A 27,434-nucleotide genomic window follows, 5' to 3' on the forward strand; every position below is an offset into this window, starting at 1 on the left:
AACATCAGTGCAAAGGGAATTCTTGGAAAATTTATCTTCCAAAGAGTGTTTTCTGAATACAACACTGCTCCACAGTTTGTGGAACAACTCCAGGAGGAGGTAGAAACAGGCATTTCAGGTGCTTAAATATATACCTGTAGTGCAGGAGGGTGTACCAGGGATCGCTACAAGCTCATAGCCTTTCAACTACAGCTTAATAAACAGAACAAAAAAGGCATCAAGTGTCTAAAAAGCCAAAGTGAGTTTCTCAACAAAGTAAACTGTTAAAAAGCAAAACAAAACAAATATGTAGAAAGCAAGAGCTTGCCTGTATTTTTTAATAAGCACAGATACCAATCCAGATAGCAAGGACAAAAAACAAACTAATAGCAACACCCTGAAGAACTTCCATCAACAACACTGGTGACTTAGCAGAGAGGGGTAGGAATCCTTATATTGCAGTTGACTTAATCAGAAATCAAAAGTAACAAATACATAACATTAATTCACTTAATACTAAATTTTGTACTTTCTCAAATATGCTTTAACACTCTCTTCCACTCAAATACTATCTCCCTTGAGACAAGCATTACACAGTTGCTTTCAACCTCTGGTAAATTGAGTCAAGTCACAACCTTTCAAAATATACATAAAAGTATCAGTATACAGGGGGCAGACTATTTGTGTCCCTCAATTTTATTTGCAGTGTTAGATTACAAATACTGTATGATGTTCCTAGCACAGCACTGAAGTCAGGCAATGTTATATTAATGTGCTATTTATATTGAGATGGAAAAAAGAAAAAAGGTTAACAAAATAACACAACATAAGCAGTTACTAGAATATTATAGCAAGCTAGTCGTCTTCAAACCCTAGAAATTGCTGCTTATAATATATTGTAACCCACATTATATGAAGACATGTTTTGGGGTTGTAACCCAAATTCCTTATATTCAAGCAAAAGCTTTTAAAAAAAAAAACCAAACAAACAAACAAAAGAACCCCACACTTGCAACGTTCAAACAGAAATTCTGCTTTTGTAAGTTTAGCTCATGTATGAGCACCTCATATCTCACTTGAATGTTGTAATTTACATCACAGATAAGATGGGAGGTATACGGCACCCTTGATATTTCACGAAAATTGTTTTCACATCTTTATCTACAACTTCTACAAAACAGGCTTATCCATGGAAGCCTTCATTTGAAGCTGCAAGTGTAATTCCCATATGTTAGAACATATTAAAAACATAATGAAAGTAAAAAAAGTAACTCAAAACTGGATTTGAAGAAAAATTTCTGAATCACAATAAACAAAACCAAAGTTGCTGCACCTCAAGTCAGAAACACAGTAAGAGAAGTCATAGGCACTATCTGTGAAACTGGTAGTATTTCAGAGTTGAAACAAATTTACAGCATCACTTAAGTATGAACTGAACTTCATGAAACTGAAGGATTATTCCTGAAAAAGTATATTCAGAAACTAAGATTTAAACCATTTTAGAAGGAGAACCTTGAAAACATTAAGTAACGCATGCTGCAGCTTCAAGAGGGGAATCGCTGGTATTTTGAAATGTGAAGGTTCGTGGTCCCAGTTTCAGTTGACACAATGCTTAAAATGCGCATGGGATAGGACATGCTGAGAACACCACATCTGTTTGCTCTCTTCAGTCTTAACGTAAATCACAATTACCATTGTTCCAACTCACCCAACCTTGTAGAGATTAGCATTTCTTCCAACACGCCTGGTAATTTTGCCTTGCTTTTCCACCCATGTCAGGGATATACACCTACATTCTTTCCACTTCATTTAGATCAGAATGGAGTACCAACCTACCTAAACCTAGACATCAGACTGAATTACTCTAAATATCTCACATTTTATTGCCAGCCTTTCAGTCAAATTACTATATCTAGCCTGCGTTCCAGATTAACTACATTGGGGGATGGGTGCAAAGATTAAGAATACAAGTCTACGTTTTACAGGGGAAGCAATAATGTTTTCGCAGAACTTAAACATTCAAAAGAAATGCAACAACAGCACTAGAAGATAAAGTCTTATGAGTCTCAGATGTTTCTAAAGCAAAGGCCCTCTAGAAATTTTACAGAAAGAAATGGCCTAAAGAGTTAGAAGTTAATTTGACTATAGGTGATGACTCCTCTTAAACATCAGACAGGTTAAGAAAAGTTAGAATGATAAATTCATAGTTATATGACACATATCTCTTCCTCCTTGTCCCTTCCACCCAAAGTATGTCATTAAAATATCCCATGAAAGCAATGATAACTAATACACCAATGAAAAAGCTTCATGTAGTTGAGCCTCCTGATGTTAATTTTTAAGCAACAAAATTTCTACCCAAAAGAAAACAAAACATTACTCAGGTGACTAATGAGAGGTAACAACATTAAAGCCTTGACCCACACACAAGAACAACAAAAATATATTTTAGCCAAGCATTCCAGTTTAATAACTCTGCATTATTCTTTAGATTAGAGAGTAGTAAAAATTCTGAAACGCATTTTGCAAGCTTTCTTCATTTCTGTTTGTGTAATACATAATTGCCATGTACAATGAAAAAGGCATATCCAGGCACATTGGAATCATTTTAGTTGTCAGCTGGGGGGGGAGAAATCACTGAATCATATTCCACTCGGTCATTTGCTCTTTTCTTTGTATTATTTAGATCAAGAAAGACTACACAGACGAACTTTAAGTGGCAATATCTTTTACATCAGTATCATGTTTATCTTTAATCTCTCCTTTTTAATGTTATAAGAATCTTTTAAATTATTTAGCTACTGCCAAATAATTATATTAATAAACTAAGACGATTATCCAAATGTTTCTGAAGATTCTGAGGTTAGGCGTAACCATTTCAATATTGAATTATTCCTTACACTAGGAAGGGGGGAATACTTACATGTATAGCATGAAGGAGAAGTATACAAAATTGTTCCATCAGTGCTCCCAACAGAGACTGAAAAAATGGGGAAGGAAGCTATACTGAGTTTTAAATGGCCTTAATGAAAAGTTCAAATTTACTGAAAAGGAGAGGGGAGTAGGACGGTGGAGGCACTCAGGAAGGGGATCACAAAGTATATCAACACGTATAATAACTTCCTATAATACTAAGTTTCCCTGCATTTCTGAATAAAATGGTGTACCTTTGATTATCCAAAACTTGCTGCTCCTTAAAGATCAGCTAGTCATATGCACATGCACACATACACACACGAACATAAACGCATGCAGAATTCTGAGAAATATGGAACTGTATAGATGTCACAATGCGTAGTGTCATAGTATATTTTTCCAAAAGCAAACATAACAACCTCGCTTCTCTTCAGTGTTTTCAGTCAAAACACTTGAGGTGGGTAAGAGGGACACAGAAACATGAACTATAGTTACTATTCTCCAGGATGCAACAGAAACTAAAACAAACAAACAAAATTGTTTCCTCTAAAGAATAAGGTATTACTGAATTCTTTTTTAAAAATCCTGGTTTAATTTTGGAGAAAGAAGAAACATTTTATTCATGAGCACTACACAGGTTCAAAGAACTTAAGTGGGAAACAAGGACTTGGAATAACACTCATTAAAGGTTCACAGTGGAGACCAGAATCTGACTTTTTTTTTTTTTTTTTTTTTTTTTACATACAATAATTCTAAGAAACCTGGAAGAGCCATAATCACCACCTTCATGAAACTGCACAAAATTTGGATTTTAAATTAATGTTTAATTAGGGACAAAAAGTACCCTTGAAAGAGAAATAATTATTCCACCTACAATGGAAGTTATACTGACAGTATTGTTCCTGACTTCAGAATTAAAACAAGAGATAATTTATTCTCCAGTGAAACATGCTCATACAAAAAAAATGGTTTATTGATTTTTGTTATCTTTTTATTTTGTTTGTTACCATCTTCCACTCTGCTAAACTACCAAGCACTATTATTTTTAGCTACTGTACACTATATGAACTCCCATGAGCTAAACTGTTACCTAGCCAACAGACATGAAGTAGTAGAAGTACTTGTGCTGGTACTCAGGCAAAGAGCAAGGTTTTAATTTAATTTAACTTAATTTGCCATGCATGCATCCTATCAACAACTTGGAACTCATCCTTAGCTCTTGAAATTAGATACACTTCAAACTACACAGAGCTCAAACAACAAAACAACCTCACACAACCAAAACATAACTAAGCCAGTATTTTATGATGATCTACAAGTCTCCCCAGTGAACATTTTATTTAAAAAAAAACAACCTGGAATTCACTGTGCCAATCACTATGCTTGTTATATTTTACATATTCAGATAGTCCTGAGTACTCAAAACACACGTTTTTCAACCTAACTTAAACACTGCTAAATGCTTGATTTTTGCATAATTTGAATAAAAAGACAGTTAATATAATTCCTTGTTAGAAGACATCCACACAAATCCAAACCACAAAACCTCCCTGCCCTTATCCCTTTGAAGTAATACTACGGCTTGTAGCAACAACAGTACTGCCTTTCCTCTCTGTTACATTTGATTATGCTGAAAAAGTAAAACAACTTTTTTTTCTTTTTTTTTTTTTTCCTCCCTGAGCTTTGTTTCTGAATGAGGCAAAGGGTGGCAACCAACAGGTCAAATAACCTAAACACTTACTTGAGCTCACTAGGAAAGCAATTTTACTGCCAAATGCTTGGAGCTCAAATATTTATAGAACAAGTTTGTTTCTCTTTTCTGTAACTAGTGAAAAGGTTTGTTTGTGAATGTTTAAATATTCTAAATTTTCTATTCATAAGGGTATTTGCGAAGTTTGATATGGATATATGTTTTAAAAGAGGGGTTAAGAAATACAGTAAGTACAAAGCATGCTATCAAAAACTCTCCTGAATGGAAATTATAGTTTCAAAACATAAAGACTTTCAAGGCATAGTATTGCAAAAGAAAGGCACCTTGGAAATCCAGGATGAAGAGCTTTTTAGGTAGATCTTTCATGACAGTAAAGATGACTGCTGCTGCTTCTTTTTTGCTAAAACTGGGTGGCTGGTTTCAAAATGAATGCATAGGACATAAGGACAGCATTTTCTTAAAGGTCCCACCACAGTTTGTGGAAGTTTCCTTAAACAATTTTAATCATCAGATTCCCTAATTCATTAAATAGGATTTCTGGAACATATAGACAGATCTTTTTTCTTTTCTAAGCATTCTACACTTATCCTTCCCCCATCAGAGGACTTCCTGCATTGCATGTGGAAAATTATTTTTACATCTAACTTGTCCTAAGAAATTCAGTATTACAGAAAAGACTAAAACCCAGAATCAATTTAAAGAGCTGCTGCGTTTGCTCTAAGCAATGGTGGCAGAATGGGTGACAAGTATGTTGCATGTCAGTAGAAACCAAAACCTATACACCTACAAGTGAAGTTATGACAGAAAAATCCTTGATATTTTAAAGGTATCATGCATTGTGACAACATAAGCTTCCATTAAAAACAATTCTTAATGGCAAAAGAGAGTTATAAGCAAAAGGTAGGATGTCAGAAGTACCATTTTGCTTTGCAGGACACCCATGATAACAATGGACCAGAATCATGGCACAAGAGATAGAAAACGGATTTAACTACACAGCGTGTAGATTGAAAATACAACCAAAGATAGATAGTTTCTTCTAGTTTCCAATTTATTTCAGAATACAAACTCAGATGACTTACTCCATACCCTAATAACACTACTGGAAAAACAATAATGCAACTTCTTTGCTAGTAATTTGGGTTTTTTAGAATTTTATATATATTTTTACCTGTTTGATAGTGATCATCTTTGTGGGCAACAAGCTCCAGCATGAGGAGGAATCAGGCAAGAAACAATGCTCACTTTTCTAGCCAAAGAGCACCGGAGCACTATGAATGCCACAGCAGCCTACCTGCCAGACGTTCCTGCTAAGGACAGAGACCTGAGGAGTATCCAAGGGTATCAGGCCATAAATAACCTCAGTAGCCTTCCTTCCCTTTGTAGCTGGTGGTCAGGCTCTTGTTCTGATGTCTGGCTTCAAGAGACAACTCTTTCACAGAGCATTTTTATTTGTCTTTCTTACTACTAAGCACCAGAGAGGACATCTCAAGACCATACTGCATGCTCACTCCCAGCTTCCTGTTCTTGATTTCCCCTCTAGTGACAAACTGATCAATTCTTCTTAACAGTAACCGCTCTCCTTCTCCTCCCCACCCCCCCCAATACACTTTTTGAGACCCGCAGATTTATTAAAATCTTTAGTTTGTCAGCCACTACTATTATGAAATCTTTTTTCAAGTAACACTCAGCATAATTTTGCCTATAGCAGCTTCAAAATAAACCAGATACAAGGCTGAGATTGAAATCTGCTTATTTAGCCTGAATAGATCTGCCCACATACAGAAAATTATTTTTAACAGCTGTTTTCTAAAAGCATAAAAATATTATCTGTCGCATACCCATGTTACTGAATTGACACCGATTAAAAAAACACCACTGTAACCTATTTTTAGGGCTTCAAATTTATAATAAATTAAGTGAATCCACATTTCTTCAGAATTAAGTTGAGCTAAGATTCCAGAGCAGGTGATAGAAGTATTACCAGGAAGACATCAATTACACGAAACATCTCTGTTGTCTTGTTTTACAGCTTTTACCTGAGTAGATTTATCTTTCATACATGAAGGGTAGTGTACGTGGGGATCACGTGGCCACTGTCCTGTGAGGTAAGGTCCTGTTATTGTGTCCAAAGAAGAAGTTCGCCTTATGGTACCAGAAGTTCTGATTTGCTGGGATTTTGGCCTGTCCACTGTAGAAAACCAGAACAAAATCAACAAAAAAGTCAGGCTAAATTTGATGTGAAATGTTAAAAGCTAGCTATGACACACAATGGCAAGGACACATCAGAAACCTTTGCCTAAATGCCAAGCTGAAAAGAATGCCATCACATCAAAGCAAATAACATCAGACAAAGGAGAAAAAAAAAATACAAAAGGGGGAACTTAACAGTTACAAAAACCAACAACGCTTACAGTGTTCATATCCGCAAAGAACTGGGCTACTTATGTGACATATTTTCATCAACAAAAAAAATCAAGCAAATTTAAATACAGCAATGACACAACTCAGGAAAGCCAGACACATAGAAATAGAAAATATAACATAGTATCAGTATTGGGTTACTCTGTTTTGTTTTTTAAGTCAGCTTGCTTAGCTTTCTAAATACTAGAACAGGTATCATGACAAAAACTATGATTCTTAAGAAGATGCACATCTGACTTCTTGCTCTCACGTATATCATTCCATATTATTTACTAGATCCCAATACAGGCCTTAGCAAGCTGAAAGCGTCTGACTGTGTATTTCCCTCTGACACAGCCCAGGTCAAGGCAGCTACCATGTTTGTCTTCACTCATCACAGCGCCTGCAATCTTTGACTCCTCCCTGTACTTCTCTCCCCACACACCTAGATCATGGAACACTTTTTCCTGCATTTCATTTGGAAAGCAGAGAGCAGGGTGATTCATGAGATTGATGTGGGAAAGAACAGTTTTACAGCATGCTCTCTGGATCATCTTGCTTTGTCCTCTAGGCGAAATTACTTCATATACTCGTTTTCTAGACTTCACATAAGCCAACCTAAGCCCTACATTACAGCTACTGTCTATTTTGCTCACCCCTACTACAAGAATTTTGCAAGTGAGATTACTTTCAAGTTACTCACATGCTATGCACTGATCTTACCCACCAAAACTCTACTCACTGCTCAGAACTTGAAAGCAGACCTGCTAGCACACTTCCGAGCCCAAACATGGCCACTGACCTCCACATGCATTTTCTCTTTGTATATCATCTAGAATTGCTGGATCTCAAAAGGCAGACTCTATCATCAATGTTTTATATAGCATTCAGCACAATGATTAGGGTATAGCTTGCACTAATACAGCATGCTTATAGTATGATGTATGAACATGATAATGTTAAAACAGACCATTTTAAAGAAATGTAGAGCTGCTGAAACACTTCATTAGCTACTTAGTTTAGGTGAAGACTTCTAAATAATGCTGTGAATTTAAAGCATGATAGTATATCATGCTGCTTTGTATAATATAGTTGTTTTGACTGCCTTATGTATAAATCAAATCCCTACAATTTCAAACAGATCTATCCTCATAGGATTCCAATTGTGACAAATTTGCATTTTAAGAAAGATTTTTGAACTATTAAAAGTAAAGAAGCCTGAAATGCAAAATAAAGGTGACAAATTTTAAACATGAAACCAGTATTTACATTTGCACTGAAACACAAGTGTACCTAAAGGGTGCATACCTACAAAGCATTCTTCCAACATTCACTGTCATGCTATGGCACTACACTACTCTCTCAAGTAGCCTGAGTTTTGAAAATTTCTCCAAAAGCTCTGTTCATTGATACATATTACATGCAAAAAACTATCAGGAATTTGTTAAATATGTAAGTAGTTAAGTGTGTTCTAAAAAAAAAAAACTTTTAAAACAAGTTAGAGACCACGCAAAGACAAACTGGCAAGACAATGTCTGAAGATGAGGAAATAAGGACTAAGCATACCTTTGCAAACTTTACATTTAAAAGTCTTGCTGCAAAAAAACCAAGAAAACACAAGCCCAAAACACAACTAAAATATATACAACCAGAGAATGAACTACGGTCTGTGTCTTATTCTACACCCAGAGGAAAGGCAACAGCAATCCCATCATTAGTAACTCACATGATTGCATTACAACTGAACGGAAACAAACACCACCAAAAGTTACTACATTTATATTTTTCCATGGTAATCTTGGAAGTGGACTGCAGGACACTGTCAAACCCTAAAGCCAGGAGAAGGAAAGTTCAAGATACAGTCTCATAAGTCCCTACTACTCTTCAGTATTTCTTTGAATTACAGGAAACAAACTACTTCTCAACTGCATAAACCAATCCAAGTTAACACTAATTTAATGCTAACCCTATTCCATTGCTGTCTGCGTTCCTTCCATCTACTTTGAGATGGCATGCACAGATGTGTGAACCCACCTAGTGAAGTGATTCACTGAGTTAAACATAAAGAAAGCTAAAATGTACCCTCAAAAAGTCATAAATACATGGGTTTCCCCATTATAGGCAGAGTTGGCATAATATAATGGGCAGAAACAACCACAGGAGAGCCATAAGGAACAGGGCTGCAGCAGCGCTGAGGTCTGTTCAATAACAGTTTCAGCTCTCATCCTTTTATGATATATCCTTAGATCATAAAAAATAAAGGAGAAGGGATCTGTAAGCATGAAATTTGAAGGAACTTCTACAACTTAGCATTTGACAAACTGTCTTGTACAGTAATGTACTTAAAGATGACAGGATACTGTGGAGAACAGCGTTGAACTGGACCACAACAGTGGTGGCTCAGATCAGCTTAAATTGTTTTCTAAATATTAAAACTGTTCTCAGGATTCCTTTCTTAATTTTGCTTTTTCTCACCTCATTATAAGTCTGTCTTCCTGCTACTCTAGGGAGCTACTACAGAACTTTCACTTATCCCCAAACTTTCATTACCAATGGGATTCTGATGCTACTATCATGAATATCCTTCTCCAGTCCTACGACTTTCTCCGGATGGAAAGCTCATGCTCCAGCTTTCTCACAGAAGCCAAAAAGAAAAAGAAAAAAAATCCAGCAAGTACCATGTGATACCTGAAGCACTTCAACAGCTCCTGAAGTTAGCCAACAGACTTCAGCATTCAGAAAGGCTTCATCAATATTCAGAAATTTCTAAAATTACAGACTGAACAAGTTAGGAACACAGCACTTAAGCAGCATGACATTACTTGAAAAAGTTAGCTCGAAATTACAAAAGCAAGATGTATGCTCATAGGAAGGCAAAATACCTCATGTGTTATTTAAAATATGCCACAAGTTTTAATGGCATGTATATAATGGCTATTGCTACACATTTCTAGTTATAAATGATGTTACACAAAATGACACAAGGGTCTACCTGAATACTACAGCTGGTGAAATTTGGCGTGATCTTACCTCCCAGCAGGAATCAACTAAAATAAACTGCATGAAATCATGAAATTATGGTTCTGTATGCTGCATTGAGAGCCAAAAGAATTCTAGTTATACCACCTAGACTGACTGAAAAAAGGTTTCCATTTCTCTGCCAGCAAAATGTAATTTAGTAAGAGACTAACACATGACAGCTCTTTTGAAAAGGACATAGGGCTCAAATAAAACCATCTGCTACAGCTCTAAAATGAAAAGATTGCCTTCCTGTCCAACACAGAGGCAGCTAACCTGCACATGTTCGCAGTCCATTTTAGCTTAAATAATGCTTTCTGCCATGCGTGTAGTGAGCAAAATCACCTGCAGCAGAAGAGCAAGATTGACAGCTAGCATTGGTACCATTATAAAAACTCCTTCTGCTAAATCTACCAGAGCTCATCTGTCAGCATCTTTTCTTCCCATCTCTTTTTCAGCAATTAGCAGATTCAGTTCAAATTTGGCCAAAACTTTTCCGCTCACATCCTTGCATGGATATATCCAGCTTAAAAAGACTAAAATTATCCTAAGAACTTCTCAGATGACACAGATTCCTCTTGAGTGAAAAACATGAAATAAAAATAAAATTAATTCTTCCCTAAAACTAGGAATATTAATATTGTCATCTCATTATCGATGTCAGCTAACTGTGACACTTTCATGCCAAAACGCTACACAACATTCTTGCAGTAGTATCTTGATTTTTTCTTGAAAGTTCACCTACTAACTTAAACTATTTACCTGAGACAGCCAAGTCATGACACCATGAAATATCAGTACTAAATTCCACAATAAATTTTCACAAAATGTTGCTTCTCTTCAGTTCAGTTGCTAGCACTCTGCAGAACCTTCTGGTACACCTTCAAAGCTACTAGTGAAATGAGTCCCAAGCTTAGGTCTTATCCATTCCTAAAGAATTTCAGATTTTACCATGGAAATTAATAACTTCAAAAGAATTTTTTCCAAAAATACTAAAGACTCTTGGAAGGACTCACTTTGGTCTGCTTAAGACTATTCTCAAGAGCCCCAAAGTCAGAGTTCAAGCAGGCTGCCTCAAAGGAGATGCAGAGACTAGATATCACATTACGAAGGAGTATCAGGTATTTCTAAGATATTCCTACTATAGATGACAGCAAATTCACAACAATCTACAAACCCAATGATTCAGAGGTGCCTGTGTGAATGAAGTACATGGGAACGCAGCATGAGAAATCATCAGCTAGAAATGGAAAGCTGAGTATTAAGGAATGCTGACCCACAGCGACCAAGAACGATGGCCCAACACTTAGGTCATGGTTACCACAGCAGCGGCTGCCCCACACAGGTCTAGTCAAAAATCCCCTCTTCTGTTACACCTTCTACAAGCATGAAAAGGGATACCTCTGCTCTTGCTTGCTTCGAACAATGATTCCTAGAGTACTACAAAAGTAGACTTTCAGATACAAGAGGAGGCACAGTCTCTGAAGAGTCTGGTCAAGGGTTTTTTTGCCTTTTTGTTTTTTAAGCGAGTATATAGTGATACTGTACTGACTCCTGAATGTATATTTGACTGGTATTTCCTGCTCCAATTATGTAGGCAGATGGACAAATCAGTGCATGTTTATTTGCAGAATTTGTCTCTATGACTTTGTGAGGAAAAAGATTGAATAATGGGGATTTAGAGGCCACTCCAAAAAATATTTCCATCTTCATTCTCAAGAAGGCTTTCTCTTGTAACTGGAGCCAAAATCTCTTAAGAAAAAGATTAATGAGGGATCTGGGGTCCCTAGAAGTTTTACTCCACAAGACAGATCTACTGGCTCAAAAGACATTTCCCAGTTGCCAGCGACTGATGGATTTTTGTTTCTGACCCAATCTGCAAACTGGTGGAATGACTGCATTAGTGGTTCAGAGTGGTGCAGAACAACAAAGAGCATACTGTTTGACACGTACTGTTCATAGAAAATAACAGAAAATAGGATTTTAAATAGCAACTTAAAACCCACAAGACCATAATATGTAATTAAGCAGAAAAAATATGAAGTTATTGCACTCTTTCTTCTACAATTTCAAATTAAACAAGCTTAATCTCTTTAGTAGCTTAAAACAAAGCAACATACTAGCTTTTTCAAACACTTAAAATGCAGTACAGTGTTTTGCTACCAAAAAGATATTTCTAAGAGGACATAGTTAAGACACAGTCATTTTAAGTTACCTTTTCATACATCTCTAAAAATACTGTATGTTCAGCTCCGTAAAACGTCTGTCTTCATTATGTGCACCACACTGGTTTTGATTCAGTTGTACCAACTTCAGAAATTATTTCCAAGTTTCTATTTTTAGAAAGCAAGACAGAGGATGACTAAAAATGAAGGGGGATGACATTCTGAAGTAACTGTTCCAAACAGACTGACACAATCCACCCTAATTTCTTTTCATTATCCGTAACGTCAAACCAACTAAAGGCACAGAACAGCACCATAATCTAACCAAGGCTCCAACAACCAAACTGAACAAGCAGAAAGCAGTCCACTTCATGAGATCTGAGATATTTTCAGAGATCCAGGTCCATGAATGATGTGCTTTCTACATCCAAGATTCTTCAGGGGAGGAAGAAAGAAAAAAAGAAAGAAAAAAAAAAAAAAAGAGGGGAGCCAGTGTTCCACATAGGTCATTTTACAGTTTGGTAGTCAGGGCAAATTCGGTTTTGTACCTGACAAGGCTTAGGAGAATTCAAACTGAACTGCATGAAACAACAAGTCTATCAATACAAGAGGTAGCCTGTACTGGCAAAACAAAAGAAACAAAACCAGCTTGATCTTTCAAAGGAAAATTGTAGACAAAGACCCACAGTACAGGTTTTGGGAATCAACTATATTGAGTTCTCTCTTATAGCCATGACAAAGCCACCTAGAAAGGGAAGTGGTCTTCTGATTAGTCACTGAATCCAACAGGTAGATCAAGGCATTTCCTTCCATCAGGGAGGTTTTATACATGACTCTTCAAGGACGTACAGCTCTACCTGCCTAACTGCACAGGAAGGTGCAGTGCTCAGAGCTAGGCTATACATACCCAGAGGAAGAGGGACAGACGGATGAATCTGATTAGGCATATGAATTTCATTGGACCTACAGTTGACTCCCAAAATCTTGAGTTGCCTATGCACGTATGTTGAAACACAGTCTCTGCCTCATGTCCCTATTCCACCCAACTACAGGTCAAGTAAAATGTGACTGCGCATATCTTTCAGAAGTCAGACTTTGTTCACAGCAAAACTCCCGTTTAAAATCAACGTTATCGTCAGAGATCAAGATAGAAAGAATGCTCTCATCTCAGTCAGAAAAGTAAACAAACTATAAGGAAGAAAGTTTCAGGTCTCTAAAACTAAGTTATTCTTCTAACAAAAATTACTGCTGGCACGTATAGGACCTGTATACAAAAGATGAAGCATTTAATAACACAAAAGCCTGCTTTGTTCAACAGATGTAACCTACACATTTGTACTCTAGCAGGACACCAGGTAGGTAAAACACTAATTGCAAACCTTTCAGATTTTTCAGTATTTCACATTTTTAGAAGGTATTTTTCTTTGTAAGGTTATTACTTCAAACCTAAACACTACACAAATACCTAAACTTAGTATCATTTAATAAAGTACCTAAAAAATGTTCCTACTGTTAGAAGTTAAAACAAAATTGATTTGAGATCAGAAGCTAAGTACTTGGGAAAAAGAGCACACTGAAACACACAACCAACCATTAAGTGTTGTGCACTTCCGCAGGTACAGAGAATTTTCTTCATTTTAGTTTATTTAGATCTGTTGAATGATAAATTTATCCAATGTTGAGAAATGAACTGGGAACCAAAAAGAGCACTAAAGCTGTTTGGTTTTTTTCTTCCAGTGTATTAATAATTAAAATTTTGAAGGAAATTATAAACATGTAGTTAATTCAGTAACTACAGATAATACCACCTTTGTTGAATAAACTTGATGACTCTGAAGGGATTTTTTTTGTTGTTATAATGATAATACTTAAAATTTAACAAAACGTTGTAGAAAAGTGAGGGGTTTGTACACCTTTAATTCCACTCTCCATCAAAATGCAGCTGTACATAACTGTGAATAAAAAAAAATTAAAAAATCAGAAGTCATGATTCACCATTTTCACAATCAAAACACACAAAGAACTGTAATCAATGCACGGTAGGCTATACAATGCTGTCATAATGATCATCAATGATTAGAGAGAGAAAGCATTCTCCTAGCTAGAGCTAATTATACTAAACAAGAATAATTTTTTTTCTGAAAAAAATACTGAAAAATAGAAATGTAAAACAAAATTAAAACGGATTGCTTAAATCAGGCTGCCCAACTTTGCTGATTAAATAAATTATCTTTTCATTATCACTTAAGTCATGGAAACAAAGGACTAGAAACAACTTCCTACATCAGGAGCCCAGTTCTCAACAAAACACACATAATCACTTAAAAAGAGATTACAAACTCAGTCTTACAGCACCTGCGTATTTTGCCCCCATGACTCCTACTGGAAAAATGATCCAGAAGGCTTTTTTTTTTTCCCCTGTTGGTTTCAGGCCACCTTATAGTTTTCCACATAAACATTTACATTGTCAAACCAATCTACCCATTCACGTCCTAGCACTAACTTCCAGTTCTTCCTTCCCACCTCTCCATCCCCTTCACCGCACACTTGGATTCAGAGAAAGCAATTGTGGTTTTATTCAGAGTAGATTTTTTTATCATCACACAGTTAAACTCCTAACCTAGTAGTCCGTCTCTGAGTCTGTTCCAATTTGATTTTACCCTTCTTAAACTGCCAAGCACCAAAACCATGTGCAGTATCCCAGATGATGTCTCAGCAGGCCCCTGTGCAGCAGGTTGCTCATTTGTGCGAGACCTGACCTGTGCCCAGTACTTTTTCAGTCTCTTCATGGTGGCAGTTTAGAGATCCCACCATTACCCAGCTCCACCCTCCAGCATTTTCAAATTATATGCTCCCCCTTAGAGGAAAACATATTCTGCTCAAGTACAGCCTCACATACATAAATCAAAATTTTTTACTTTTAAATCTCACTTTTAAAAATTATTAGTTCAATTTCCAAGGTCCTTCAACTCTTCTTGCATAATCTTCCTGCATACTAATTAAACCTCTCAAAATTCATCAACAGTTTCATCACCATAATTTTAAAATTTGCCTAAGCAGATAAGATCTACTTCCTGTCTAGAAAATCAGTTCTCTTGTCAAAACCACCAGGTTAGCATGACACAATTTGGAAAGCTCATTTTGCACTTTAACATTTCTCCTTGCTTTCCACCACCCCTTAGAATTTCTCCTGAAGTTTCACATATAGCTGAAGTTAGACCAACATATCTCTGTACTTTAGAGCTGGACTCAACATTTTTCACATTCTGAAAACATCAGCATCGTATCTGCTAAACTCGGGTATCTGTTCTCAGATCGTGTCACCTCCTATTCTAAAGATTGCCTTAGAAAGTTGAAGGTAAGCATGAACTTCTTGAATCCTGCAACAGAGATCACTGAATTGACTTTATTAAAATATGCAATCTGTATTTATCAGAGTCTTGGTAATTCCTAATTCCAAATTACCCTCTCCCTTAAAATTGCATTTTTTTGTATCTTCCTGGGTTAAAAATCACTGTCCTTATTGAGAGTTGATTACTTATACTTTGTCCTGGTGAGCACAAAGCATTGAATAATATCTGTGCTATTTCCTCTGAGATTTTTGCCACTGTTCCTTGGAGTTGATTTTGAAACCATACATTCCAGCAAATCAGTCTCAGATCACCCTTAATCTCTTTTTTCTTGGTACCAAACGGCTGCAACTACTTTTTCCTTATTTTTCTATTTGCATGTTTCTATTGTCTGTCTCCGAGCATGAAAAGTCCAAGTCTGTTCGCGTTTTAACAATTCTCAGCCAAGATTCACTTTTTGATTGATAATAGGACATTCTTTTCTCGGTTCTTCCTCCTGTTTCTTGCAGGCTCTCTGCTTATTCCTAGCAGCCTTTTTGAGGTAAGTTTCCATGCAATCAGATCACATCCTTGAGTTTTTCTGACGTTCGAAAGATTCCAATTGTGTTAACATTTTTCATTAAAAGAGATTCTCTCTGTATTCAAGTCAGAGCAATCCTGTTTAGCCAAATTTTCACACAATTTCCTTCTGAAATCTGAGATTTTACTCCAGATTTATGAACTTTACACCATACCTCCATGTAGGATTTTTTTTTTTTTTTTGCTGTATATGCATGTAAATTTGCATGATTAAAAAAGGCATAGCTGTAGAAAACAGGTAACATTTATTGTATATACAGTGCCAGCACACCCATTTCTTCTGCTTCTCAGAGATTTTGAGTTGTCAGACTTGGTAATTCCTATTCTCAAGGCTGCCAAACTGAGTTTCTACTGTAATTCTTGCAATCTAAAGTTCTCCCTGCATCCTCCAACTTCATATTAAAGGTTACACACACCACTAAATAAAATCATGAGACTCCAATCATCTTAATAGGCTAATGCCTTCTTTAGAAGAAATTAAGATAGATGTACACAACAGTTTCACAAAATTAGTATTTTAAACAATATACAGACTGCACACTTCAATACACGACTTTGAAAGCGTGAGTGTCTCTGTTCCTACAGTAATGCCCAAAGGTTATTTGGATCTTTCAGCATGGACAACCTCTGAAGTTGACTATGTGTCTCTGGTCACTTCCTTGTATGGACGTTTCTCAAATACACATTACTTTTAAACAAGCATGAGTTAATTATATTTTTGCCCATGAGAAATTTTTCTCTTCCAGATTAGGACTTTTTCTTGTTCCCCTTGAAAAGAACATCAAGTATTTCAAATTTATTTTATGGTTTCTTTGTAGAGGAAGAAAACATTGCAGAGATGATTATTCAGGTCAAGGTATCAGGTACAACAAAGGAGCCACAAAAGGTGAAATATGAGAGAAAGCAGAGTATGAGAGAAAGGATGTGTAAGGGTATTCCACTATCAATTGCCACAATTAAGCAAACACAGCTATCAGTTAAGAATGAAAATTTTAAGACATTGAACATAAATTTACTTCTGTGAAGACAGCTTCTCCTTTAACCTGGCAGCTTCCCAACTACTGTGTAAACCTAAGTTTTATTCTGCATTCTTCAGCAGTTAGCTGATATTTTTAGAGTCATACTGTTCAAAGTCTGTTCCAGGACACTCAGCATAAATCTGGGTTTAATTTTTAGTGAGCAAGCCAACTCTCCATTACTTTGAAAAACAGAAAGTTAAGATATCACGTATAACAGAGAGATTTTGAATAATATATGACATACTGGATATGGAGGTGTAACACCTAACTGCATAGAGTCAACACTGCAAAGCCACTTGGGTTTTGCAATGTACTTTCCAAGGCACCATACTCCAGAAAGACTAATTAGCTGACATGTGGCGCTGAATTTAAGCTGACTCCATGTGTGAGAACTGCACTCACCAAACCCTTCCAGAGCACAGACTGCATCACACTGATACCTGCTATAATCATCAGCATCTTCTAGTCCTACTGCGCTAGTGAGCTCTGCCATGACGTGCAGAAGCAGCGGTAGTGAGACCATGTTAAATACCAACAGAGACCCATAGGTCTTGTAGAGCCACTCACTGGCTCCTCCACGCTGTGTGTCTCAGTGGCCTGAGTTCTGGAAACACAGTGCAAAATGTTCAAGGTTTATCCAGCACCATTTCTGATCCAGCATGGGTACAGCGCTTCATCTAATGAAAGTAACTGTACTGTTATCCCTGGAAGCTGGATGTTCACAAACCTGGGTGTTTATATCTGTGCTTAGGTAATCCGCTCCCAAATAGCCAATGGCTGACTGCATGTCATACTTTGAAGAAGTGGGCTTTGTATTCACAGGCTAATTTCTGCAGACTAGGATTAACAGAAATAGCTAGTGATTGAGGATTGAATAACCATAATTTGTTTTCTGGTAAAAACACAATATTTCCAAATCACAGTTTGATTTCCAAATGCTGACAGATGTCAACAAATTATTAGAGTTTTGATTTTTTTTTTAGTACTGCAGCCTAAGCACCTATATTAAAATGTATAGGTTTTTTCTAACCATGAAGCCTTTTTTTAAAATGTAGATATACAGGTAATCCAGCTAGCCAACATTCACGAAGCATTTCTATCAGAACTCCAGAATAGGCACTGTACACCAAAACACCAGAGATTAAAAGGCACACAATATAACAATACCCATTTTGCCATACATTTAATTGGTTCACAACCGAGTGGTTACTTTTACAGAAAACATTCCCAAAAGACAGATTTATACTTACTAAAACAATATTAAAATTCATATAGCTACAGAAATGAGTTTCAAGTTTGTAGTATGAATGCCAGTGATCTTGCAATTATCAGTCAAGCCAGCTAGATATGAGTGTTAATTCCTGAAATTCAGAATTGTGTCTACAACTTATCTCCTTACTTAATGCCTGGTGGTGAGAGTGTAGGAAAGGAGGGTGAAGCTAACCTTGTTCAAACAGGTGACTTGCACTGTTCAAAGGAATGGAATACTTAAATTATTATTCCAGTTTAGACTATCTCAAGGCAGAGTGAGAAGAAAATATTCTACAGTGGATTTTAAATTATTCAGAAACCATGATGAACCGCTATCGTTCTGTATTTAGTAACCACTCTTATGAGCAAAGTACGACACACATTCTTCCTAAAGAGGAAACAAAATGTGTAGTTTGGATAAAACTAGTTTCAGGTTGCGCAAAACAAGTAGCACATGAGAACCAGGTTAATCACTCATTTGTATTTGATTCAGAGAACAATATCGACTGCAAACAGCTACTTCTCAATTTAACACTAGCAGCAGTGAAAGTTAAATCCTTACAAACACCAACATCTCTGTAATTGTTTATTGTTAGGGCACACGCAACACTGAATAAAAAAGTCTAACCAATACAGTATCTTGCATTAAGGTTTCAAAACCCAAGCTCGTACCATTTCATGACCTCCTGGGAAGTATATATTGTCTCCAAAGCAGCAATATCTAATATGGAAAGCTAATTAAGAGATCTACTCTACCACTACAAAAAAATGAAAACTCTCCATCAAAACTATCTTCCATTGACCCAACATCAACTGGTTAGGTTAATCCCCATTTACAAATTGTATGTGCAGAAAACAGTTATTGCTTGAGTGTAGACACCCACATCTTCTGCGTTTTGTTTTGGGTTTTTTTTGTCCCCCTGTCAGAGAAAGCTAATCTGTTTTTAAAAGGGTGATAGTCAATAGTTTGGTAGGATACAGCAGCAGCAGCTACTAAGCAGTACAGATACCAAAGAAGCAGGGAAGGTGCACAAGAGAAATGAAGAGGACCAGGGCAGAGGCAGTATTACAAGGCCAGAGAGAGCAGGCTGAGGGCACTCCCCAGCATGGCCCCACTTGGCCTTGCTGGGTTTGCTTCCCAAAGATAAGACTTCCAGTAGCTACATGCCCTCTTCTGTCTTACTAACAGTAAAAGACATAGTTAGTCTGAGCAGCAGCATCACCAGACAGTCCAAGGGGACGATGTAAGGGAACAGCTCTGGTCCTAAGTCCATATCCACACAGCTGGGACAGCAGGAAAGGGTTCCTGAGAGAGCGTGTATTTCAGTTTCAACCCTGGGTGAGTGTCTGTATGGATGAGATCCTGGCTTCAGAAAAATTGGAGTTGGAGAGACTGACTCGCCATTCAAAAGGATTGATATTACACACTGTATCATGATACTCTGTGTGGTAATCATACTGCAGAAGTCTCAACTGTGATCCCCTTCAGTACCCATCGGCTATTTTCAAGCTCTAGGATTTAATTTCCAATTCAAAAACAGTCATAAAACAAATTAGTGTTGGTGAACTTCAGAGTCAAATCAGGAGGGGAAAAATTAGAGCATAACTGAAGAACAACCTAATTTTTGAGAATAAGTAAATACACACTCGAAATGTAAGAATTACATTAAGTACAAACACCCATTTTCCTTCACTCTAATCTCCAATTCTTTTAATTTTGCAATTGCCTACACCCTAAAAATGGTGACACAAAGGAAAAGAGGATAATCACAGGCTGACAAGTTGCTGTGGATGTATCCCTTCTAATGATGAGATGTAAATATTATTTTACTTGCCTGAAAATGCCTTAAACCATTGTTTAGACACTACAGGTTTACATGGGAGGCAGCATTGAAAGAGAAAGAACTCAATGCATTTAAATATTAACATTAAAGCAAGACGATGATCATTAACACAGTTAACTATCTCAAGTCTTGAGCAAAGTCTTCCAATTATGTATCTTTACTACAGGGTCCTTTTTTTCATCAGCAGAACTTTTTAAAAAAATGCTAGTCAATGTTTAAACCCTACTATATTAACAACTTTTCCTGAAGTATGCTAAATCCACTGAGAGCTAAGCATTGTGTCAAGTGTTGGCAACATTTTTCTCTACTGAAGATATTGACAACTGATTTATACAGGAACTTTCATTTTTCACGGTGGGGGGGGGGGGACGACAAACTATTACCTTCTTCAGATGAAGATAATTACTCAACTGATGAAGTCCCATAAAAAAAAAAGTATTTCAAATATTCACTTAAACTGAAACATTGAGGAGCATAGACTTTCTTTCCAATAGGTTACGCATTGTTACAACTAACGCTTTCAAGTCCAGGTTGAACTGAAATTTCAGAATTCCTGCATCAGTTATCTTTTTTTTTCCATGATGATATGTAGAGTAGTAGCATAAACCCCATTTTTAAAATAACTAGCTTTCCACTGTGAATTTTAGCAATATAGGAAAGCTCAACAACTCATTATGTGTCAGTCTATACTTGGCAAACACTGACTTTTTTGTAGGATTCTAAGATATATTCCATTTATCTACCCTCCCTGCATTTTAAGATAGATTTTAAGAACTGCCGTTCACCCCACACCATGGGAAAGAAAAGGACAAAACGCAGGAATCATGAATTTCAGAAACCAAATTCCCATATTAGCCACTGTTTTACTATGCATGGATGCTGGCAAGTAACTTCAGTTTGGCCATATGTAACACACTAACACTTGCTTACATCCAAAGAATAAGAATTAAAGGTCAGGTAGTGATTTAAAATAGATATATACATATACTTTGTAAGTTATTTTTTCCATGGGGCATGGGGGTGCTTTCTTAATAGCTAATGCCTTGCTACAATACCATTCAAGTCAATGGAGAAAATACCTTTCTATTTTTCTTTCCTGCAGTTGTTTTAACACCCGAAAGCTTAATTAATTTGTCTTATGAAACATATTTATTAAGGGCATCCAATATACTATTCTCATTTAAAGTGATGTTAAAACATGTAACTAAAAAGCCTCTGAGTTCAAGGCAACTGGTTCAAATTTAGCCAGTGTCTTTATTTCACCATATTATATTCCAATGAAAGCTATTTTGGGAAGAGAGAGGGACAAAGCTGGAGCAATACTGTTTTGGCCATACAATTATGGGAATACTGCTATTATTCAGGCATCAGGAAATAGGAAGCGTCACAAAAATTACTTCCTTACCTACATTTGTTAGAAATAAAGGAAAGATCTTCTTGATCTCTGGTATAAATGCTTGTGATGCCAAAATATTGGATGTCTTGAATCCAGGATATTAAAACAGCCCCTGCCTTTTGAAGTCTGAATTTTGTTTTTTTAAATACTGATATCCCTTACAAGTCTAGAGATCAGCAATATTGTCCGTCTTACTCCACTCCTCACTCCACTAGCCTTTTATCTGCTAGCATAACAACGGATATACATACTTATTACTCAGAACTGGGTTATGCAGTTGTTTTGCATCTTTTTTAATTCCCTTCTCTTACTAATGTTGGCAATGCTTCAGGAGTTATTTGGGGAAGTAAAAGATATTGGGAACCCTTAACAGCCCTTAACAATTGATTACAATATTTTTCAGATGTCCTTAAAACTAACCTTTACCTCCAAAATTTGATACAGAAAAAAGTTTGTACTATAAACTATACAAGTGAAAGTTAGAAAAACGTGAAGCATAATATTACAGTACCACCAGAGTTAACGCTAAACAAAGCATTTGAGGAAAGCAATACTGAGCTTGAATCATATACAAGTCATTTACACCCTCCTTGTATACAAAACATCACATACCATGTGAAAAAACAAACTAAACAGGAAACCCACTCTCATATTTATACAAGCTACTTTACATAATAACAGAAACTACTGATTTTATCCAGCTAAGGTGAGGAAGAAAACAACTTGCTTTTTTTCTGTAAAACATAAGTGTTCACAAGCAAGTAATACGTTTTGTTTGACTCGTCCAAGGGTTTTTTGGGGATTATTATTGGAATGTCCTTTGTCATGAACCACGCAGCTTCATATTCTGTTGACATTGCGTTTATGCGATCAGAGATGTATCGGATATATTCCCTCTAAGAAAACCATGTCTTGTTACATTCAACCAGGCATTTTTTACATTGCCAGCTCTCCAAAACACGAATACGGACTATAAAAACGTATCTACTAGTAAGGAATAAACATGTTTAAAAATAGAGGAAAGGAGTAGACTCACACATTGCAGGTTTATCCTACGATATCAGAAGTTTTTTCCCCTCTTTTTTCCTTTTTTAGCACCTTGAAATTAGTATATAGCATCCATGACTTCTCATCCATTCAGTATCAATACTAACCAAATACAAATACTGGCATCGATTGTTTCCTAATAACTACAAATCCCCAAATTTGCTTAAAGAAAATAGCAAATTCGTAAAGTTTCAGTTCTAAACTCACCGGGTTTTGCTGCAGAACAAAAACATTTACAGCATCCTAGAAAGAAGGGAGAGAAAAGATGATGATGCTTTCATTCATGTAGTAGTGATGTCAATGCCTGCAATGGTAGTTGCTCTGACCTGTAGAGGCTCAAAGCTGGAGTATTTTCACAAAAATCTCCTTTATAAAAAGAACCTGTGGCAAATCACTAAAATATCCACAACAAAATGGCTTAGTAGGATAGCCAATTCAAGGAATCTATACTGGAAAATGCTGAAAGGAGGTGGGGAAGGGGCTGGTGTCTTAAGAAGAGAAAAACATCTATCCATCAGAATCATAAGCAGTCTCCAGCATGAGCATATTCGTGAAACAATCCAAGTCAGACTGCAGAGCCAAAGACAAACAGACCTCCTGCACTGGTGAGAAAAACAACAGGATTATACCTAGAGCCTAAGCTCACATTTTACAGCAGTGGGAAATGGTTTTGAAAAACTGACAAAAAAACTTAATCAAGTCACTTCCCCAAGACCTGCATACTGATAACAACTATAAATAGCTGGAGTAGCACATTGTTTAACAAGCTGCAGCAAGATGGTCTATGTTTGAAAACAGAACATTTTTATCCCCCCCCCCCCCCCCCCCATCCTCCATTATTACTGCAGCAGTCCTCCGGTTCGGCAATCAATTTTCTATATACTACTATCACTGTACAGACTACAAACATCGTTTTTAATATCCATACATCATGTACTAAGATGCTGAGAACAAGCAGGGAAACAAAGACAATATCCTGCTCCATAGCATGCAACTATATTCCAAATTGTGTAAAAACAGCTCTAGGTTGTGGGGTTTTTTTGGTAACCTTTTTTCATTTGCAAGACTGAAGAAACAGGGTATCTTATTACCCTCGCCTGCTAGAAAATGGTGCCTGTATTTCGGTAAAATAAAGCTGTTGATGTGTGCAATTGTGGTCATTATTAGGGCGATCACGTTGTTTTCATTCATTCATTCAGGATTTGCTAGAGGATGTCAGCTTCTGCAGCAGCAGCTGGCTTGACCCAGAGGAGGGGGAACAAATTCCTTGCAGCGCATACAGATTACAGGGTGCATTTCTGGATGGACCATTTATGATTTTATACATTGCACTCATTAAACCGAACCAAGCCATGTATGCTGCTAATGTGGTTCACCATGAGGCAAGCTCAAACAAGTTTAATGATGGAAAAGTCATTCAGTACTAATTTATTAAGGGTAAAATAGCCCACAGATGAAGAAGACTGAAACCACTTTCTAAAATTAAAATTTCCCCTCCAACAAAAAATTCATACATAGTAATGAAATACTTCACTGCTTTGCAGTGTTCTTCCTTTTGCTTGCAGGTAACTGCCCACATTCCTCCCTCTTCAATACACCTTAAGCATAGACCTTTATACACTGCACCACTACAACGTTTTGCTCCGGGTTCACATAATTAATTTACAATATTCAGCAGCAGCAGCATCACTATTCATATGCACCGATTTTTTTTTTGTTTTGCCTAGTTTCCCATTAGCATTTTCCAAAGGTTAAAGAAGGAGGAAAAAAGGAAATTACATTTAGTGTATCATACAGTGGGAAAAATAGGATCTTTAAAATTGTAAATAGAGCTTGAATGAAGCAAAACCACTGAAGCTCAGCTCCATTTTCAAGCATGCAAAAACTTCTGCATAAATAAATGATCTTTTGGAGAAATAAGTTATGAAGTATCTCTGTTCAGATTATGACACAACCGATTTGGTCATCTGCATAAGCACAAATACTGTATAGGGTAAATTAACTCCATGTGTAACTGGCAGTGACATTTTGCTCATTTGCAAAATGCTGCCCATGTCCTAGGACCATTCTGATGACAGAGATTTGCCAAAGTTACAAATACTACAGATCGTAAGGTTTACTACACATTAAAACTGAAAAGGGGGGCTGGGGAGAAGGTAACAGATTCCACCGCTACAAAACACGTTGGCAAACAACACAGACCACAATTTGCCACAGAAATGAAACACGGCAAGACTTAAGGAAGAGAACGAGTGAGGGGTATTGAACCACATAAAACGTTCCCAGAAAGAGATGACGTGTGATACCTGATAGCTACAGCAGGATAACATAAAAAGTGCATTTAGTCTGATTCATTCAACTGCTAAAGTGATGGGGGAAGGGGGGAGGAGGTAAGATGGCCACTGCCACTTTAACACGTTCAATAATTTAACAGACAACCTGACGCAGGTTAAGTTGGACTTGCTGGGAATCAATTTTACATTTTAAACTTTACGGGCCTATTTTGGCTACACTGGGGTTGTTTCGTTTTGGTTTTTTTTTTTCTTACAGTCTCAAGGATTCAGTACTGAATCTCACAAGGAGACTGTGTTATTTGTTTTCAAGCATCTCAATATGGGAACTTCCTTTTTGTTTTGGAGTCTGTGCTTGAAAACATTACATATTTTAACCTAAGATGTTATAAAAATGCAAGTCTTTAAGAAAGCAAGCTCTGCAGAGAACGTTTGAGGCTTGGTTTTAACACGTACTTAAGAACTGGCTTGTGATACCCCAGATATACATCTAACCCATTAACAACCCGTACTAAATAACTACACCTGTAGACAGGGAAGAGGGTTAATTTCAGACTCGCTCCTCTATTACACACCTCCACTTCCAGAGCCCGTGCGCCAGGGCAGGAAGGAGCAGGAGCACTGTCGTCGGAGCCCCCGGCTGCTCCCCTCCGCAGAGGAGAGGGACCGGGCCGGGCCGGGCCGCGGGGAGCCGCCGGCGGCCCCCCGAAGGCAGCGGGGCTCGCCTCCGCTCCGCCGGGGAGGCACTTCCTCCCGAGGCCGGCGCTGGCAGGCGGCGCGGGGGGAGGACGGGGCTGTTTTCCCCAGATGGCTCTCCACCTCGCCCGAGGAGGAGAAGCACGGCATTTAAGGGCTCGCCCCCCTCCCCGGGGGAGGGCGGCGGGCCGAGGTGCTTCCCGCCGCAGGGCTGCCCTCCTGGCAGGGCAAACCCGGGCACGGCACCTGCCCCGCTGCCGCGGGGTGGGGGGTTAGGGCTCACCCTCGCTCCCCCACCCGCTCTCTAAGATTCCGGCGGGGTTGCTCGGGCTGGGCCGGGCCGGCACTCCCCCGGGCTCCCACCCCCGCTGGCCCGGGGGGGAGGACAGGGCAGGGCGCACCCCCCACACCGGGGAGCTGAGGCCGGGGGTGCCCGGAGGCAGGGCGGCCCCAGCCCGGCCAGCACCCCCGGGGGGCAGGGAAGCGGGGCGCCGGCTTTGTCCCGGTGCTTTACCTCTGTACACCGGGGAGCTGGGGCTCCGTCTCTCAGGTGAGCTGCTCCTCCTGCTGCTGCCGCCGCCGCCGCCGCCGCTCTCCGGCGAGCGCCGCTGCCTGCCCTTCACCCTGCCCGGCTCCGCCGCGCCGCCTCCCGCCGCCAACGGCGGCGTCGCGCTGGGCGGCGGCGGCGGGCTGCCTCCGCCACGACCCCCGCCGCCGCCCCCCGGCCCGGTATTGCTGCCCACCGAGGCGGAGGGGGACCGGGTCGGGCTGTGCTGGTTGCCCCGCAGGAGCTGGTACGGGACGGTCGCTCGGATGGGCTGCAGCAGCCGGCTGGTGCCCGCCGCGCCTCCCCCGGCGCCGTTCCCGGGGCCCCCGGCCGTGCCGCCGCCAGCAGTGGGGGACCCGGCGGCGCCGCGCCTCATCCTCTGCGGCGGGGGCTGGTGGTGGGACGGGGGGGTCTGCGAGGAGCTGGACGAGGAGGACATGGCGGGGATGCGCGGGACTCGGCGGGTCACTCGCTCCGGCGGCTGCGGGGGGCCCGAGCTCGGCTCCCGGCGCCCCACATGCACCGGCCGCGGGGGGGCGGGGGGGGGTGGGGGGAGGAGGGGGGGGAGGAAGGAGGGAGGGGGCGGGGCGGGACAAGCGCTTCACGGCCCGAGGGAGTCTCCGCGCCGCCTGCCCAGCTGCCCCCAGCGCTTCCTATCGGCGACGGCGGCTGCTCCCACGCCAGGCTCTGGCCATCGCTGCCCGCCCCAGCGTCGTGGGCACCGGGGGCGCTGCCGAGCCCCGCGGCCGCTCACATCGTACGGCGCTGCCGGCTCAGGGCGGTCGGCGGCGGGGCGCGACGAGGGCGCGCGCAGCCGGAGGGGGTAGGGTGGGGAGGGGGGAAGGCGCTCGCAGCCAGCTCCTGCCTCTGCCGCTGCCCCCGCCGGCGCCCGGGAGCCGCGGCCAGCACCATCCACTCCCCGCGCCGCCCTGCCTCCGAATGGCAACGCGCAACCCCGACGCCCGGCCGCGACGGGCAGGGGCGGCAACCAGGCGCAACCATTGGGCGCCGCAGCCGCGCCAGCCCGGGCTCCCATTGCCCGGAGGCGCCGTCGCTCTCGGCTCTCGACCAATGAGAGGGCGGCGGCGGAGGGCGGGGCGGGGCGGCGGGGCGGGGGAGGCGGGCCGAGGGAAGTGGGATGTGGCAGCCGCGGGAGGGGCGGGGAAGCGGTCCGGCGCCCGCGCGTGCTGCCCGCCGGGGGCAGCGCGGGCCCTTCGGGGCG

General features: G+C 39.7%; 1 protein-coding gene across 4 annotated transcripts in view; it reads right to left on the bottom strand.

Annotated features, from left to right (window-relative positions):
- The window catches only part of GLCCI1 (glucocorticoid induced 1), a 57,890-nt gene extending 30,724 nt beyond the window's left edge, over positions 1-27,166 (bottom strand). For 2 of the 4 annotated variants that reach the window (XM_052801425.1, XM_052801416.1), the window contains exons 1-2: positions 26,180-27,165; positions 6,646-6,797 (exon numbers count right to left, since the gene is read on the bottom strand). In XM_052801425.1, coding sequence (XP_052657385.1) covers positions 6,646-6,797; positions 26,180-26,651 — 624 coding nt within the window. In that variant the 5' untranslated portion in view covers positions 26,652-27,165. Of the gene's footprint in view, positions 1-6,645; positions 6,798-26,179 lie in introns of all 4 variants that reach the window. The other 2 variants (XM_052801439.1, XM_052801429.1) reach the window with 1 other exon arrangement.
- Between the last annotated feature and the right edge of the window lie 268 nt (positions 27,167-27,434).

This window comes from Harpia harpyja, chromosome 1 (genome assembly GCF_026419915.1).
Source record: "Harpia harpyja isolate bHarHar1 chromosome 1, bHarHar1 primary haplotype, whole genome shotgun sequence".
Classification (NCBI taxonomy): Eukaryota; Metazoa; Chordata; class Aves; order Accipitriformes; family Accipitridae; genus Harpia; species Harpia harpyja.